Source organism: Macaca thibetana, chromosome 5 (genome assembly GCF_024542745.1).
Source record: "Macaca thibetana thibetana isolate TM-01 chromosome 5, ASM2454274v1, whole genome shotgun sequence".
In the NCBI taxonomy this organism is placed as follows: Eukaryota; Metazoa; Chordata; class Mammalia; order Primates; family Cercopithecidae; genus Macaca; species Macaca thibetana.
The window spans coordinates 123,451,253-123,471,012 of NC_065582.1; the positions used below are offsets into that span (position 1 = coordinate 123,451,253).

The window sequence follows — 19,760 nt, forward strand, 5'->3', positions numbered from 1 at the left end:
GCGTTTCTTAGCTAATTTGAGAAAGAAAAAGTAACTGTCTAAATTACTTGTCTATAGACTGCTAACATGTAAATTGTTGGTTATTTTCTGGATTGGTTGGAATAAAGGTATGTTAAGGCATGAACAAAATCTAGTAACTTGTACACATCTCTCCAAAACTTGGATTCCATTAAAAAAAAGGTCGTTCAATGCAATTAATTTGGTGATACACTTAACACATGGAAATTAGCTCTACTTTAACCTGGTGAAATGGAATAATAGGAGGGTATATCAGGACTCTTGGTTGCAAATGACAGAAAATTTAGCTCTGATTGTTTTAAAACAATTTTGCTTTTAATCTAAATTGTAATTGTCAAGTATGATTGAAACATAACTGACTTCAGGCATGGGTGGTTCTAGGCATTAGAAACCTACACTGCCTTGCTTCTGAGTTATTACATGTTTAATTTATGCTCAGGTAGACTCTTCCCTTAGGGTTGCAAGATGGCCATCTGTACTTCATAGCTTTTATTGCCATTTTAGCCTCTCAGCATAATGATTTATTTCTTAGTAGTTCTAGCAAAAGGCTGACATTTATTTACTCTGTTTCGCCTGTATCAGGTAAACTGCCCACTCAGAAATGAATTACTGTAGCAAGAAGTTGTGATATTCTCATTGCTCAGACCTGACTCATAGGGTGTGGATTGAACCAAATGGTTATACAAGTATAAAGATGGTTCTCCAGAAGAAAATGGGATGCTGTCATTAGAAAAAGAGCTTAAAGGTGGTTACTAACAGGTGGCCACTACAGTGTGTGTGTGTGTTTGTGTGTATGTGTGTGTGTTTTAAACATTTATATGTTTATACAACTTTATTCATTCAGTTATTCTCATTTCTTTTATTTATAAAGGTGAAAATGAAGTTTGAGGATTTTATATCTATATATTTAAGTGTGTTTTTAGAGTGCTACAGTGGTCTGGTAATTATTATTAATAAGAATGCACTACCTTATATCTACTTAGCCTCCCTCTGTGCCTCATGCCCCTTCTTCCCTTATTCTTGATATCCTGGAATTGTACCTCCCAAGAAAGCATTAGCACATAAGCTTTCCTAAGTTTCTACTTTCTGGGGAATATGAATGAAAAATGGTATCTATCAGACTCACTTAGGGGGCTGTTTCAAATGACAAATATACCACCAGACCGTGACAGTCCTGTGATACATTGTATGCTTCAAGTTTATAAGGATGAGAAAAGGTGTAACACCATGACATTAGACTTAGAAATAGTTGACCCAAGTTTCATCCTAACTCTGCTACTTACTGTATGACATTGAGTAATGTGCTGAACCTCTCTGAGCCTCATTCCCCCATCTGGTCAACAAAGGGTCAGTATGATAACATGGGTTCTCAGGGAGGACTGCTTAGGGTGCCTGTGCATCATTAGGCAATTTCCATGCATCTCCAAGCCTCAGTTTTCTCATGTGTAAAATGGAGATAGTAATACAATCTATCTGACAGGTTTGCTTTGAGGATTCAATGAGATTGTCATTCATGCGAAGCATATGTAAAGTGCCTTATCTATTACCTCTGAAAAAGAGTAAAAAGCTGCCCCTTTGAAAGACTGTGAAGATTAGCTGCCTTCTCCAGGTAGCTGTTGGAGCCATTTGGGTTAGGTCTGCGCACCTGAGCTATTGTAGAGCGTGACATAGCTATAAAATGATGTCTTTTTCTAGGGGAAACAAAACTACTGTGATATATTTAATACATAAATTGTGGAAGTTTTAACAACCATGGTATCTACCTACAAACTTTTGTCTCACAATGAAAAACAGAAATAAATACGTAAAATGATAATTATGTAAACCAGTTGAGAATAGCACATTAATAACTTAAAAATACTTGTTTCTTTTTATACTTTGGTTTGAAAGCTGAGATTGTACCAGATTGTGGACTCTGCTAAGAAGAAAATGTGAAATCCAGAAGTCCTCATTTAACTTGTTTAAGGGAATTTATATGTAGACTTGTCATGCTCAGTAGGAATTCTTCGTTGTGATTTCTATTAAAACGATTTTTTTGGTAGCCTGCAGGGTGGCCACAGTGGGATGCTTCCTATACCAAAACCAAAAGGGTGCATTTGCAAAGTGCCTTTTGGTGAATAATGAACCAAATTTCAATTAATTTACTTTCTGACTATTTCACATGCCACTATGATTTTGATGTCTTCTGAAATCCACTACATTTACTGCCTATATTGTTCATATAGCAATCTGATCGTGTTTTCCTTTAATTCTTTTAAAAAACGAGATTAACCATTGGAGTGTGGCAGCTAACAAATGGGCTTAGAAACAACACATATGGGTTTGAAGTCATATCACTTAGTAGTTGTGTTATCTTGAGGAAGTCCCTTACACTCTTCAGATGCATTTTCCCTATCTATAAGAGTAATGTTAGAGAATAATAAAAGTAGCTATTTCATAGACTTGTGTAAAATTAATGATATAACAAATGGAAAACATTTAACACATTGCCTGGCATAGCATAACCATTCAAAAATATTAGTTATTGCTTATTATAGTTTTATCCATAGCATTTCCCCTACTATGTATTATCTTTTCTTCTTTTTATTTTTTATTTTTATGGGTACATAATAGGTATATATATTTATGGGGTACATGAGATATTTTGATACAGGCATACAATGCATAATCACATCAGGGCAAATGAGGTGTCCATCACTTCAAGCATTTATTATTTTTTTGTGTTATAACTTCCAATTATACTCTTAGTTATATTAAAATATATAGTAAGTTATTATTGATTGTAGTCATCCTGTTGTGCTATCAAATACTAGGCCTTATTTATTCTAACTATATTTTTGTACCCATTACCCATCCCCTACCCCACCTGCTCCTACCAACTACCCTTTTTAGCCTCTGGTAACCATCCTTCTACTCTGAATCTCCGTGAGTTCAATTGTTTTAATGTTTAGTTTCCACGAATAAGTGAGGACGTGCAAAATTTGTCTTTCTGTGCCTGGCTTATTTCACTTAACAAAATGTCCTCCAGTTCCATCCATCTTATTGCAAATGACTGGATCTCATTCTTTTTTCATGGCTGAATAGTACTCCATTGTGTGTATATATCACATTTAAAAAATCCATTCATCTGTTGATGCTCACTTAGGTTGTTTCCAAATCTTGGCTAATATGAATAATGCTGCAGTAAACATGGGAGTACAGATATCTCTTCAGTATACTGATTTCCTTTCTTTTGAGCATATACCTAGCAGGGGGATTGCTGGATCTTATGGTAGTTTTGTTTTCAGTTTTTTGAGAAACCTCCACGCTGTTCTCCATAGTGGCTATGCATTCCCACCAACAGTGTACGAGGGTTCCCTTTTCTCCACATCCTTGCCAGTATTCATTATTGCCTGTCTTTTGGATAAAAGCCATTTTAACCGGGTGATATGATCTCATTGTGGTTTTGATTTGCATTTCTCTGATGATCAGTGATGGTGAACACTTTTTCATGTTCTTAGTTGTATTTCTTATTTTAAGAAATACCTATTTAGGTCTTTTGCCCATTTTAAACTGGATTATTAGATTTTTCCTATTGAGTTGTTTTTGACTCCCTATATATTCTGGTTATTAATTCCTTGTCAGATGGATAGTTTACAAATACTTTCTCCCATTCTTTTGGTTGTCTCTTCACTTTGTTGATTGTTTCCTTTGCTGTGCAGAAGCTTTTTACTTGATATGATCCCATTTCTCTATTTTTGCTTTGGTTGTTTGTGCTTGTGGGCTTTTACTCAAGAAACCTTTGCCCAGTCCAATGTCCTGGAGTTTCCCCAGTGTTTTCTTGTGGTAGTTTTTATAGTTTGAGGTCTTAAATTTAAGTCTTTAATCCATTTTGATTTGATTTTTGTATATAGTGAGAGATAAGGGTCTAGTTTTATTTTTCTGCATATTAATGCAGTTTTCCCAGCAGCATTTATTAAAGAAACTGTTTTTCCCCAATGTATGTTCTTGGCACCGCTATTAAAAATGAGCTAACTGTAGATGTATGAGTTTGTTTCTGGGTTCTCTATTTATTCTCTTCGATTGGTCTATGTGTCATTTTTATGGCTGTACTCTGTTGTTTTGGTTACTAAAGTTCTATAGTAAAATTTGAAGTCAGATAATGTGATGCCTCCAGTTTTGTTCTTTGTGCTAAGGATGACTTTGGCTATTCTGGGTCTTTTGTGGTTCCATATAGATTGTAGGATTTTTTTTTTTTCTATTTCTGTGAAGAATGTCATTGGTATTTTGATAGGGATTGCATTGAATCTGTAGATTGCTTTAGGTAGTATGGACATTTTAACAATATTGATTCTTCTAATTCATGAACATGGAGTATCTTTCCATTTTGTTATGTCTTCAATTTCATGCCTCAATGTTTTATGGTTTTCATTGTAGAGATCTTTCACTTTCTTGGCTAAGTCTGTTCTTAAGTATCTTATTTTATTTGTAAAGGTTATAAATGGATTACTTTCTTGATTTCTTTTTCAGATTGTTCACTACTGGCATATAGAAATGCTACTGATTTTTGTATAGTTGATATTGTATCATGCAATTTAACTGAATTTATTAGTTCTAATAGCTTTTTGGTGAAATCTTTAGGTTTTTCCAAATACAAGATTATATTATTTGCAGACAAGGTTAATTTGAGTTCCTCCTTTCCAATTTGAATGCCCTTTATTTCCTTCTCTTGTTTGATTGCTCGTGCTAGGACTTCTAGTACTATGTTGAATAACTGGTGAAAGTGGGCATCCTTGTCTTGTTTTAGATCTTAGAGGAAAGGCTTTCAGTTTTTTGCCATTCAGCATGATACTAGGTGTAGGTCTGTTCTTCTATTAATATTATATTGAGGTATGTTCCTTCTGTAACCAGTTTTTAGAGGGTTTTGATCATGAAAGAATGTTGATTTTTATCAAATGCTTTTTTAGCATCAATTGAAATGATCATATGGTTTTTGTCCTTCATTCTGTTGATATGATGTATCATGTTAATTGATTTGCATATATTGAATTATTCTTGCATCCCTGGGATAAATTTCACTTGGTTATGATGAATGATCTTTTTAATGTGTGTTGAATTTGGTTTGCTGGTATTTTGTTGAGAATTTTTGCATCAGAGTTCATTAAGGGTATGGGCCTGTAGTTTTCCTTTTTTGATTTGCCTTTGGTTTTGGTATCAGGGTAATATTAGCCTCATAGAATGAGTTTGGAAGTAGTCCTTCCTCCTCTATTTTTAGAAATGGTTTGGGTAGGATTGGCATTAGTTCTTCTTTAAATTCAGCTGTGAAACCATTTGTCCCAGGCTTTCTTTGCTGGGAGACCGTTTATTATGGCTTTAATCTCATTACTTGTTATTAGTCTATTCAGGTTTTGAGTCTTTTCTTGGTTCAATCTTGGTAAGTTGAATGTGTCTAAGATTTGTCCATTTCTTCTAAGTTTCTCAATTTATTGGCATATAGTTGCTCATAGTAGTCTGTAATGATCCTTTGGATTTCTGTGGTATCAGTTGTAATGTCTGCCTATTCATCTCTGATTTCATTTATTTGGGTTTTCTCTCTTTTTCTCTTAGGCTAAAGGTTTGTCATTTTTGTTTATCTTTTTAAACAACCAGCTTTTTGTTTCGTTGATCTTTTTTATTGTGTTTTTAAAATTTCATTTGTTCCTGCTTTGGTCTTTATTATTTTTCTTCCTCTACTAATTTTGGGTTTGGTTTTATTTTGCTTTTCTATAATAGTTCTTTAAGATGCATTGGAAGGTTTTTTTATTTGAAGTTTTTCTACTTTTTAAATTATCACTTTGAATAAACTTTCTACCCCAATCTTTCCTTCCTCTTTATGCCAATAACCCTTAGATTTGCCCTTTTGAGGCTGTTTTCTAGATCTCATAGGTGTGCTTCATTCTTTTTTCTTTTTTCTCCTCTGACTATGTGTTTTCAAGGAGCCTGTCTGCAAGCTCACTAATTCTTCTGCTTGATTAAGTCTGCTGTTGGGAGACTCTGATGCATCCTTCGGTATGTCAATGGAATTTTTCAGCTCCAGAATTTCCATTTGACTTTTTAAAATTATTTCAATCTCTTTGTTAAAGTTATCTGATAGAATTCTGAATTCCTTCTCCGTGTTATCTTGAATTTCATTGATCTTCCGCAGAACAGCTATTTGGAATTCTCTGTCTGAAAGGTCATATGTCTCTGTTACTTGGGATTGGTCATTGGTACCTTAATTTAGTTTGTTTGGTGAGGTCATGTTTTCCTGGATAGTCTTGATGCTTGTAGATATTTGTCAATGTCTGAGCATTGAAGAGTTAGGTATTTATTGTAGTCTTTACAGTCTGGGCTTGTTTGTACCTGTCTTGGGAAAGCTTTTCAAGCATTCAAAGGGAATTGATGGTTGTGACTTTGGTCACTGCAGCCATATCTGTGTTAGGCAGCACCATAAGCCCAGTAATGCTGTGACTCTTACAGATTTGTAGGTGTACCACTTTTGTGGTTAAGATCTGAGAGAATTCCCTGGATTACCAGGCAGATACTCTTGTTCTCTTCTCTTACTTTCCTTTAAACAGAAGGAGTCTCTCTTTCCATTCGATCTACCTGGAGGTGGGGGAGGTGTGACACAAGTACCCCTGTGGTCACTACTACTGGGATTACACTGGGTCAGACCCGAAGTCAACACAGCATTGGGTCTCATCCAAGGCCCACAGTGACCATTGCCTGGTACCACCAATGTTCAGACAAGGTCCAAGAGCTCTTCAGTCAGCATGTGGTGAATCCAGCCAGGCTTGTGTCCTTCCCTTTAGGGCAATGAGCTGAGGGCAGGTACAGAAATGCCATGCAGGAACCAGGACCTGGAGTCAGGAACTTTAGGAATCTATTCGGTGCTCTGTTCTGCTGCTGAGCTGGTACCCACGCTGCAAAGCAAAGTCCTTTACACTCTTCCTTCCTCTTTCCTGATGCAGGAGGAGTCTCTCCATTGCCGCCACTGCCCCATGCCTGGCTACTGCCAATGTTCAGTCAAGGCTCAGGCTGGCTATTCAGTCAGCTTATGGTGAATGCTGCCAGGCCTGGGTTTCTACCTTCAGGGAAGTGGGCTCTTCTTGGCCCAGAGCACGTCCAGAAATGCTGTCTAAGAGTGAAGGCCTGGAATTGGGGACCCTAGGAGCATGCTTGGTACTCTGCTCCACTGTGTCTGAGCTGGTGCTCAAGCTGCAAGACAAAGTCACCTTCATTCTTCCCTCTCCTTTCATCCAGCAAGCACTTCTCCCCATGACCACCACAGCTGGGAATTCACTGGGTCACACCTGAAGCCGGCATAGCTCTGGATCTCACTCAAGGTCCATGGCAAGTACTGCCTGGGTACCCTTGATGTTTATTTAAGGCCCAAGGTCTCTTAGTCAGCAGGTGATGAATCTTGCCAAGTCTGGGTTCTTGCTTTCAAAGCAGGAGGTTCCCTTTAGCCCAGTATGTCTAAAAATGTCATCTGGGAGATAGGGCCTGGAATTGGTGCCTCAAGACTCTGCCTAGTATCCTAACCTACTGTGGCTAAGCTGGTATCCAAGTGGGAAGACAAAGTCCTCTTTACTCTTCCCTATACCCTCCTCAAAAGTCCCCCTATACCTTCCCTATACCCAGCTGCACTGCCTGGGGTTGGGGGAGAGGTGGTGCAAACACTTCCTTGGCTGCCCAAGCTGGTGTCTCGCTAAGTCATATGCACCCCAAGTCTCTCGGCTCTGAGCCCAGTACAGCACTAGTAGAAACTTCCTGGAGTTGTGAACTAGTTTATGACACACAATTTTGGAATTTTAATCCCCCAAAATTGATGTGCTGGTTGCTCAGGTGCCTATATGTAATAAATAAGACAGCCTGTGAAAGGGGTTAGGCATGGTACCTAGAGAGGAAGACCTGGAGGTAGTGTTACATTTTTCTTCCATTCCATTTTGCAGAGTCACCACTGTTGCTGTCTAATGAGTAGTGATTCACGTTTTGCTAAATTGAGAATTCCAGACTACAGAGTAATGCTCTGTGGAGTAGAGCCGAGCAGGAATATATACTGTCTATGCTGTTTTTTAGGCAGGAGACTCATGTATTTTTTTTCTGTTAGAGTTGGGGACAAACCTACATCACATCTTTAGAAATGGACAAAAGGTTGATTATCTAACTAAATCTAGACTTCTCCTTTCTAAAAGCTAATTCTATGGAGTACGTATGGACACAAAGAAGGGAACAGACACGGGCCTATGTGAAGGTGGAGGGAGGGAGGAAGGTGAGGATCAAAAAACTACCTACTGAATACTATTCTTATTACCTAGGTGGCAGATAATCTGTACACCAAACCCCTGTGACACAAAATTTACCTATATAGCAAACCTGCACATGTATGCCTATATCTAAAATAAAAGTTAAAAAAATTAAAGCTAGTTCTGATTTAGGGATCTTTGATGTTGAATGTTGATGAAAAGTGATGTTATTTGTGATTGCTAGTTTCAGAACCACTACGATGAAAAAAGTGACTAAACTTGTGGTAATGTGAACACACTACTCCTTAGAAGTATTGTCCAGACTCCAAATTCTGCCCATCATTTCTTCATTTTCATGCCCTCTTGATCCCGTAAATAATTAGACTTCACATTTCATGGTTGGAAAGGCATTGCAAATATTTTTACATTAAAGTCCTGGAACTTTAGATTATTTTCTACCAGGGATATTAAGAAATTTCAGGCCAGGTGCAGCAGCTCACACCTGTAATCTCAGCACTTTGGGAGGCCGAGTAGGGGGATCACAAGGTCAGGAGATCGAGACCATCCTGGCTAACATGGTGAAACCCCGTCTCTACTGAAAATACAAAAAATTAGCCAGGCATTGTGGTGGGTGCCTGTAGTCCCAGCTACTCGGGAGGCAGAGGCAGGAGGATGGTGTGAACCCGCGAGGTGGAGCATACAGTGAGCTGAGATAGCGCCACTGCACTCCAGCCTGGGCGACAGTGCGAGACTCCATCTCAAAAAAAAAAAAGAAAAAAGAAATTTCAAAGCCATCTTTTCTAATCACAAAGTAAAACATATTCATTGTACCCTGTATCAGTATGTACTTGTACGCAATTACCTTATTTTAATGTTCTGCATATACTTATATTTAGCAGATATTTTTTCTGGTATTGGTTTAGGTGCTAATTTACTTTTTTTCTTTAAAGAATGAATTACTTAGTTAATATTTATTTTCCCTACATACATGTAAACTCTGTAAGATCAGATCTTTTTATCAGAGGCTGAAGATAAAGCCTGTTAAGCCAAGTAAGAGCATAGACAGTGTGCTCAGTAAATATTTGCTGAATGGAATACATGAGTGAATTGTAAACACTTTGGAATTTATAGAAAAGTGAACATAAGATAACAGAAGCCCTAGAAATAAACCATATAACACTGAAAATGTACCTGTGTATTTAAATATGCCTGTATATACAGAAGTCCTTGGTTTGTAACGTAGTGCATGACTGTGAAAAAAATGACTTTGAAAACTGAAATTGGCCAGGCGCGGTGGCTCAAGCCTGTAATCCCAGCACTTTGGGAGGCCGAGACGGGCGGATCACGAGGTCAGGAGATCGAGACCATGCTGGCTAACACGGTGAAACCCCGTCTCTCCTAAAAAAATACAAAAAATTAGCTGGGCGTGGTGGCGGGCGCCTGTAGTCCCAGCTCCTTGGGAGGCTGAGGCAGGAGAATGGCGTGAACCCAGGAGGCGGAGCTTGCAGTGAGCTGAGATCCGGCCACTGCACTCCACCCTGGGTGACAGAGCGAGACTCTGTCTGAAAAAAAAAAAAAAAAAAAAAAGAAAACTGAAATTATGTAAAGCGATCCTAATAATCAATGAAAACAGTTACTATTGCTCTTTGACCTTGAAAATTTTTAAATCACTAAAATCTCTCTTGTTAGCTATAAAGGTATAGGGAAATGAAAAAAGGTAAAACTAATATTTATTCAGTACACAGCAATTTAAAACATTAGAAACACTGATATTAAGTTGTTTCATTGTACAGTCTTATCAGGAGTATTTGAATAGTGCTTGCCTTCTTCCTGTTGTACCGATGATAAGGAACATGTATTTTTTTTCAATGCCTAGATAAACTGTTACGCTTTCTAAATGTGAATCAGCTTACATTTTATCCTGTGTGCTTTCCATGTCAAGAAATGTCTCCTAAAATTCCTTGAATGTGAAGTTTTTAGCCAGTATCACTTTCTCTAGGACATCATCATCCTTTTCATCACAATCACTTTCCTTGTTTATGTTGATTAATTCACCTTCACTAAGTTCCTCTGACTGCATATACAGAGTCTCTCAATGGTGAATGGCGGCATCATTTACATTCCATGGTTAGCTACGTCTTCTCCATTTACGTTTGATACAAATTTTACTTCCAATAGTATTAATTTTTGTTTCTGTACGTTGCCTTCATTCTTGTTGGCCAGTTCCCTCTTTGATCCATGTTACATGCATTTATCTTTGGGAGACAAGAAGACAACACATCTACACACTTTGCTGTCTGTGTGTGAACTGAATAACAAACATGCAGTGATCAATCACTGACATATTTTAAAGAAGCACCCCATGATTGGTCAGTGATCATTATGCACATAATGTTATGAAGTGATTTATGGACTGAAGAGCTAGCAGCAAATTTGTACTTTATGAAATTACTATTAATATACCATGTTAACTGAAATTTGAACTGTATTGTTAGGGACTATGTTATTTAACCTAAATTGTGGTAACTGAAATGCACACATATCAGACTGAGCACAGTGAGGGCTGCCTCAATTCCTAGCTTTATTTTATAGAAATACATATTTATTGTTTCTTTACTAAAATGGGATCATTTAATGTCTATTATTTTTATTTTTAATTTAAGTTTATATGATATACATGTCAAAAAAGGCCAGCTATTTTGACTACATGTTTTATGATTGCATGGTATTTTATTTTATAGTTGTACCATACTGTATTTAACCAATCTTCCTTTTTGGATGTTTAGGATTTTTCTGTTTTCTCAGTTATAAACAATGCTAGAATGATCACTTCTGTCACTAAACCTTTGAGATAACTCTTATTTATTTAGAATGAATGTATTTCTAGTGGAAGAATTGTTGGCTCACAGGATATATACACTATTTAAAAATTTTCATGTCCTTCAAGCATCTCCCTTTAGAGAGATGTTTCCATTTAGGCTCCTACCAGTAACATAAATGAAGAAGTGCTGGGTGCATGACTCCCAAACCCTTGCCCACGTTGGGATTATCATTTTTTTTATTTTTGACATGTAATTGAATTTATTTATTTATTTATAGGCAGGGACTTGCTCTGACACCCAGGCTGGAGTGTAGTGGCATGATCTTGACTCACTGCAACCTCTGTCTCCCAGGTTCAAGTGATTTTTGTGGCTCAGCCTCTTGAGTAGCTGGAATTACAGGCACACAGCTAATTTTTTGTATTTTTTTTAGTAGAAATGGGGTTTCACCATGTTGGCCAGGCTGGTCTCAAACTCCTGACCTCAGGTGATCTGCCCACCTCGGCCTCCCAAAGTGCTGGGATTACAGGCGTCTGTGCCCTGCCATTTTTTGACATTTTAATAGGTAAAACACATTTTATTTTAATGATTAGTTTTGATTTTTAATTAGGTTGAATATTTTTCATGGGTTTATTTGTACTAAATAAATTTTGATCTATGGAATTTTATTCTGTCCCGTATTATAATAGTTTTCAGATGGTAGGGATTTTCTGGTTTTATTGGGCTGTTTGTGTACATATATTTCTATAGATTTATATATGCACGCACGTGTGTGTGTCTGTCTATCCATAGTAAATATATTTGTGTGTGCTTGAACTGCATTCAGATGTATATAACATTCTTGGTTTTATCCAGGGATTTTGAGGAGTATTTGTGGGCCTTAAATTTGTAACATGACCATCAATTTCCAACTGCTTTTCTGTCTGTCTCTCTCTCTCTTTTCTTCTTCTTCGTCGTCGTCTTCTGTTTTTTTTTTTTTTTTTTTTGGAAAGGGAGTAACCCATGACCTGGGGGAAATTCTAGTTAATTTTTCATTACATGATTTTCAGGAGATAGGGTCAAAAGGAGCTAGTAGGGCATTCAATTATGTGCTTGAGTGTGTTGGAAAATGTTTTTTTTTCTCCCCCTCAAGTGTACAATATTTTACTTGGGCTTGTTTTTCAAGTGCATTGAAGTGTGACTAAACATTTTTGGGTACTACCATTCTGTAAAGAAGAGGGCCCATCTTGTTAAATATTCCTTCATCAACTTTGCAATTAGCCAGTTATTGGTAGGGAGAAGCCTGTGAGGACATGAGCTTTAGGCGTTGGACAGAGGGAGGGTGGGTGGGAGGTGGGGACTTGGGGTAACTCAGGATTGGGGTGCTTTGTTGCCCCTCCCACAGCTGTATAAAAAAGTGATTGGTTCAAGCTGACTTTTGTCTAATAATTTTGGATGAGTCATAAGTGAAGGCGGGGAAGTGAGTGGTTAGACCTCAGCTCATCTGAGGGCTAAAGGTTCTTTGCGAGACATCACACGGAATTGGAGTGCTGTCCTTCTGGAGAGTGGTGGAGAACCAAGATACAGTTCAGAACCAAAAAAAGGGCTTTGATTTCTTTTTGGCCTTAGATTGGGGATTTGGGAGGCTCAGCAAGAAAGATGTCCGCTGAAAATGTGGAAGGGAAGCCCAGTAACCTTGGGGAGAGAGGAAGAACCCGGAGCTCCACTTTCCTCAGGGTTGTCCAGCCAATGTTTAACCACAGTATTTTCACTTCTGCAGTCTCTCCTGCTGCAGAACGCATCCGATTCATCTTGGGAGAGGAGGATGACAGCCCAGCTCCCCCTCAGCTCTTCACGGAACTGGATGAGCTGCTGGCCGTGGATGGGCAGGAGATGGAGTGGAAGGAAACAGCCAGGTGAGGCATGGCTGACTGTATGCAGTGCTGACCCAGGGAAACAAGGGCAGGGCAAGATGCTTGATCCTGGAGTGCCGTTCTTTAGCCTTAGCACTTTGATTGGCCAATGGGCATGATGTTGGCTGGGATAAGGAATAAATAATTCTATTTCTTCTATTCTTTTTTGTTGACATGAATGCAGGGCACCTCTTATTTCACTACTGGGACATTGTTTCATTGATCCATGTTGCTATAATTTTGGCTTTTATAAGGAATTAGAAATACAGGTCAATTTGTATACTATTTAATAGTAAAATATTTTAGAGAGATAATAAACTCAGGTACTCAAAAATGACAGCCAAGAGATATGTTTCCAAGTGTCCACATGCCAAGATCTCTTGTGAGATTTTGTGTGACTTATGACTTACTCCCTGTCAAGGGAGAGGTTTTGGCCAGGTACAGTGGCTTGTGCCTGTAATCACAGAATTTTAGGAGGCTGAGGCAGGTGGACTGCCTGAGCCTCGGGGCTCAAGACCAGCCTGGGCAACATAATGGAACCCCATCTCTACACACACACACACACACACACACACACACACACACACAAATCAGCCGGGTGTGGTGGTGCATGCCTGTGGTCCCAGCTACTCAGGACGCTGAGGTAGGAGGCTCACTTGAGCCTGTGAGGTCAAGGCTGCAGTGATCTCTGATCACGTTACTGCACTTCAGTCTGGGTGACAGATTGAAACTCTACCTCAAAAAAATAAAATGAAATAAAAAAGAGATTATTAAAACAATGACGAAAATTGCTCTTATGGTAGTCCCCCCAAGATTATCCACAGTTTACTTTTCATGGTTTCAGTTACGCGCTGTATAGTACAGTAAGATATTTTGAGAGAGTCACCATACTTATATAACTATTATTATAGTATATTGTTATATTCATTCTGTTTTATTATTAATTATTGTTGTTAGTCCCTCACTGTGCCTAATTTATAAATTAAACTTTATTCGGTTTCATATATAGGAAAAAAACCTAGTATACATAGGGTTTAGTACTATCCATGCCTTCAGGCATTCACTGGGGGTCTTGGAATGTATCCCCTGTGAATAAGGGGACTACTGTATTTCAAGTATAAACCTGCAATCTTTTAACTATCCAGCTGAAAGTAGAAGGTTCATCTGAGTTTGGAGTTTAGAGGCCGGAGTTTACTTTGACTCTGTTGCATCTTAGCGACAAGACACTTGGTTTCTTAGAGCTTTGGTCTTATTATCAATAAAGAGTGGATAATAAAGCCTATTACATATTATATATGTATGGTATATAAAACATAGATTATATGTAAATATAGTATATAATGTATTTATAATATCATGTATTTATATACATACATGTATATATGTATATGTATGAAAATGCTTTGTAAATTGTTAAGCATTACACAAATACCTAGGGTTTCGTTAATTTCATAACAGAGCTTTTCTTTTACATACAGATTCAGAGATATTCTCCAGGCGAGTCTTCTTCTGTGACATAAGGCAATTATGTAATACAAAGACTTTGATTATAATGCAATTGTTTTTCTCTCATTGTCATCATTATGTGCTGATTCCAATGTATTTCACTTTCACAAACAAGTTAATGTTAAGATAAACCTTTTATAGTCTATAATTTAATTCAAATCAATTCAACTCAACCAGTGTTATTTGAATGAATAGTTTATGTCAGGCACTGTTTTAGGTACCATGAATAGAGCAGTGAGCAAATGAGGATCTTACATAGATCTCTGTATCTTATTAAAAGGTTTGAAGTAAGTTTAATATAATATCTTACAATATGAAAATAAGGAAAACCAAATCATTATCCCAGCTTTGAGTTTAAGAAAAACAAAGCAAAGGTAGATGAAAGTCTTCTTCTGTGGTTACAGATGGAAAAAGGATTTATGGCCGCTATTTTTTTCTAGATAGAGTTAGAAAGAAATTCTAGAGTCAGAAAGAAAATATTTCTTAAAATCACTTTAATCAATTAGAGCAGATGAGCCATAAAGGAGCAATAAGCCAATAGCCTTCCCCTTTATGGATGAAAAATTTTTATTTTCTGTGGCATATTTTAAAATTTCTTACATCATACCACTTGTAATCAAGTCTTTATGAAGTTCATTGGATTTTTTGCAGTTTAGTTACTTAGGCTTATGCTTTATAGGCTTATGGATTTATTTTTATTTCCACAATTTTAAGTAATATTGAATGCCTTTAGCCCTTTGGGATTTTTAATACTGAAGAAGCTTCATAAATCAATTTATTTGATAATGGGGGAGAAGTTTTTATTCCTCACCAAGAGTTTCTAGGTAGCTTAGCCTTGCAGAAAGATCTGCTTTAAAAACATTTAGAACTGATGGAGAATTTCTTATCTTTCATAACTTAAATGATGCTCAGAAAAAAAGTAATTCTGTTTTACTCCTGGCCCCAACAGTAGTATTAAGGAAAGAGACCTAATTTTTAAATACTTTATTTTCAATTTACTGGGTAATTCTCTTTCTAATAGATATCTACAGTGGGTGTGATTGTTTAACTCTTCTGTTTGATAGTTACTTAATATTTTCTTCTTCTAATTAAAGAAGCTTTCATAACACATTTCCACTCCTCCTCTCTAATACTTTCTCTTGAAGCTCTTCATTCTTTGCTCTTTCAGGGCTTCTTCCCAGGATACAGCAACTGTTTCTTGTTCCCCTCTCTCAGAACCAATAACATGTGTAGAAGAAATCCTCTGTGAAGTACAATTTTAGTTCCTAGAACATTCTCCAAAAGAAGACTTCCAAAGCAAAAACTTTTTACTAGTGAATCTGTTTCATTCTTTCTTTTCCTTCTTTCCGACAGAAAAATACAGTGTGAGAATTGTCTGGGTGCAGCCTGAAGTGTTGGGAGATTTTGGTCTAGTCTTGGCTTTGCTGCTCGTTAGCTGGTTAACTTTGAGCAAGTCATGTAATCTTTCTGAGCTTGAATTTCTTTTTTATCAGATGAAAGTCGTATTGGGTTGCATCCTCCCTAACATTATACATATTTCATAGCTCTAAAATTTCATTCTTGTGTGTATACTGCTATACTCAGCTGTGACTCTAAGAGCTACTTTGACTTTCTCATTTTCATCTTGAAGTTCTTTGTGAGTTGTTATCATAGAGTATAATTCAGGTATAGCTTTCTGTTTTTCATTTCAGTCAAATGCAGGTCATACCTTATTTTACATAGTCCCTGGTCCCAGAAAGGTAGAGAGATTGTAGTTCACTGTATACGTAATTCAACATTGAATGATAGAAGCATAGAATTTTCACTTAAGATTTTTAAAGATTAAGATGGTTTTGAATACTTTACCATCCTTAAAGATGTTACTTCTTTGGGAGCACATGTGCCATTTTGCTGATGTAGTCCATCCCCAAGACACTCTACTGCTGGAGAGGAAGAGTGTTGGGAGTGTACCGTGTGTCAAGGCCATGCTGTATAACTTCTCTTTATAGGACTTGCCACAATTGCTGTCGATTAATTCATTATGTATGTGATACTATTGTTTTCATATGGCCTCCCTCATTACATTAATTTATCTGCAGACAGAGACTACCATGTCTGTCTGTTCACTATCATATTTCTAATTCATGGCAGTGTCTGATTCATAATAGGCTCTTAATGAACATTTGTTTAATGTGTGATTGGTTGAGAACTGATTGCCTTTGACAAAGCTGTTCTGAATATAATACTTTCTTAGAAGTATTAATTGACCAAATTAGGGTTCTGTATAATTCTTCTCTTTCTTACTGATAAACAGCTATGGAATGAATGACCCAAGGTACCCAGTATGCCATTGATAAAGCTTAGAAGAGGACCTATGTTTAAAGTTTCAAACTATTTTATTAATATATTGATAATATATGCATTTATAAAAGCACAGATATAATACCTTATTTAATTGGAATCAACTAATCGGAGGGCTAATAGGAGTCTCAAAACTGACATGTCTAAAACTGAACTTTGGATCTACTCTTCCTACAGATTTCCTCATCTCAATAGATAATTCCATTCTTTTAGTTCTTGAGCTAGAAACTTTGGAGTCTTCCTTGATTCCTGTCTTTCTCTACACCCAATATCTGACCAGTTAGCAAATTCTATTTTACCCTTAAAGATATTCACATATTCAGAGATCTCACTGCATCTCACATTCAGTACTGCTGCAACTCTAGTTCATCCCATCATTTCTCACTGAGATTGCTGCAGATGCCTCCTAATTAGTTGATCTCTTTGCACCTGCTCTTACTTCCTTTATGAACGATCTGCCATGATCTCTTTGACCTTGTCTTCCTTTTCATTTCCTCTGCTTCACTCTGCTTGAGCCTCACTGGCCAGTCATGCTAATCTGTCAGGAACTTTGGACTTGTTGTTCCCTCTGTCTGAAATGTTCTCTCTTCCCTGAACCCCCACAGTTACTTGCATGGCTCATTTCCTCATCTCCTTCAGGTCTTCATTCAAATATTACCTGCTTAGTAGTTGTCCTATCTATAATTGAAACTTTCCCCCAATACTTCCTATCCCTCATCTTTCATTATTTTTGTCCTTAGCACCTGTCATCATTTAACATATTGTATATCTTGTTATCTTGTTTCTTCCCAATAGAATTAAAGCTCTGTGAGGGCAGAATTTTTCAGTTGTTTTGCCACTATATTCCTAGTGCCTGAAACTACCTGGCACACAGGTCGTTCTTAATAAAGACTGGTTAATAGAATCAATGAATAGAGAAATAGAACCTTTATTCTTAGTTTGCTACTCCACCTAAATTATTTGGAGAGGCTTGGAGTGAATATGCTTCTGGAAATATTCAGCTTTTCAGTAACCTTTACTACCTGGGACATACCCTGCTTTCAGAATGTTTTTGCAATAATTTTTGGCTTCCATTCGTGATGTCTAGCTTCCAGATACGATAGTTTTTTTCTCCCATGAAAAGCGCTCAAAGCTACCAGACTAATAAAAGTTTAATGCTTAGAAGGAATTCATTTTATATATGAAGATGTGACATGAATCTTTTTCTGGCCAACTTATAAATTGATAATATTTTGATTTTCTCTGAAAGCCACAATTGATAGCCTATTTTATTCCATAGACAGCTAACTCTCTGGACTTCTCCAGCTCCCTGTAGGTTCTATTATAAATCTACACCCCTCAGAACTCAATATCATCCTTCTTTCTCTTTTAAGACTCTATACTTTTCAGTTGGCTAATGATTTCTTACATATTATTGAGATGGCTAATGATTTCCTTCACATTATTGAGATGAGGAAATCTGTAGGAAGAGTAGATCTGAAGTTCAGTGTAGGGTATTCTTGTAGGAATATCCGACATTGAGCATCAGCATTATTATGGCTGTAGTACTACTTCGGGAATTTCAGGTTGGCCCTGTGCCTGAAAAAAATGAGAATTGTTTCAATTATAGGGGGAAATGTCCCCTTTTAAGTCATGGAAAGCACAGTAGTTATACTATGAACAAGTTTAAGTATTTATTTATATGAAGTTTAAAGTAACACTCAACTCCATCACCATCCCTTCTATATCCTTCACCTGTTCTTGCCTTTCCTAAAAGTTAGAACTTTGAATTTTCAGTGGTTCTTCCAAAATAGAGCACAAGTCGAATACGGTAAAAAGGGTAGACTTACCAGACCTGAAAAATTGTTTGGAATAGGTCAAGAAGCCTGTGCTTCCATTAAGAATGTCTAGGTGACTAGATGTCAGCTAATGGGTTCAAAAAAGAAAACTGGTAAAAGAATAATTCATGATCCAAGTTTGATGATGGCCCAAAATCAGGAGAAAGGGAGCTTTTTTCCCCCTTGCCCAAATTCTTTATTCATTTGAGTAGGGATATCTCTGCAAAAATGATTATTAGCTGTCAGTTTATTTTCAGTGACTTTTCAGATGGGCAGTGCTGGACTTAACCACTGTTATATGAATGTTTGTTAAAGATAACTCCCCCAGCGTAATTCAAACTGTGCTGCCAAACTTGGGTATAAAGGAAAGCCATCACAAGATTCAATAAACACAAGCCAATAAAGGAAAGGGATATTGATGTTTTATTTCCAACTGGACACCACAAATTACATCCACTTGTGTTTCTACTTGGCAGATTTACCTGAGCCATCTCTGAAGTACCTGATTTAAGGGCGTGGCCATTAAGCACCAACATGTGCACTTATACTGTGGGTTTGGGCAAAGACTACTCTCTCCCAGTCTACACTGACTTCTCTGTCTTTTCTCTACTGAATTGCTTTGGAAAATTCTATTTCAGACCAAGTTAATTTTTCTGTAAGAAAAAGACTCAAGGAATTTAATCATCTATGTAATCATATGTAGTTATGTCTATGTAGTTGTATATGATAACTTTAATAGTTGATCTAGAATTTTAAGAATTCTCCTTAAAAACCTCATTTTTCCCAGGTGTACACTAGCGTTGGCTTCTTTTATGGGTGATAAGGCACTTGTTAGCAAGAAATTTATCATCATTTCAATAGTTGTACGTAGTTGGAATTTATGTAGTGTAAAGGTCATGTCTGTTTTCCACTGTACGACTGATATGTTATTCAGTTAGAGGTCTTGTTTTTTTCTTAATTATATTTAATCATATGATTGGAAAGTTACAAAATTCAGTGATTCCCAGTGGGTCTTTTTTTTCTTCAACAAACGAGTGAAATGCCGTTTGCTTGGCAGTCACTGAAAATGTCTTAAACTGCAAAGTATTTTATCATTATTATTCTAAGACATTGGAATAAATA

At 37.0% G+C, this 19,760-nt stretch overlaps 1 protein-coding gene and 1 pseudogene across 9 annotated transcripts in view; one reads left to right on the plus strand and one right to left on the minus strand.

The window, feature by feature from the left end:
* The window catches only part of LOC126955019 (probable UDP-sugar transporter protein SLC35A4), a 33,700-nt pseudogene extending 26,405 nt beyond the window's left edge, over positions 1–7,295 (minus strand).
* The window catches only part of SLC4A4 (solute carrier family 4 member 4), a 493,231-nt gene that overhangs the window by 247,309 nt on the left and 226,162 nt on the right, over positions 1–19,760 (plus strand). For 8 of the 9 annotated variants that reach the window (XM_050791358.1, XM_050791359.1, XM_050791360.1 and 5 more), the window contains one exon: positions 12,843–12,978. In XM_050791358.1, the coding sequence (XP_050647315.1) occupies positions 12,843–12,978 (136 nt within the window). Of the gene's footprint in view, positions 1–12,450; positions 12,979–19,760 lie in introns of those variants that run through there. The other variant, XM_050791363.1, reaches the window with a different exon arrangement.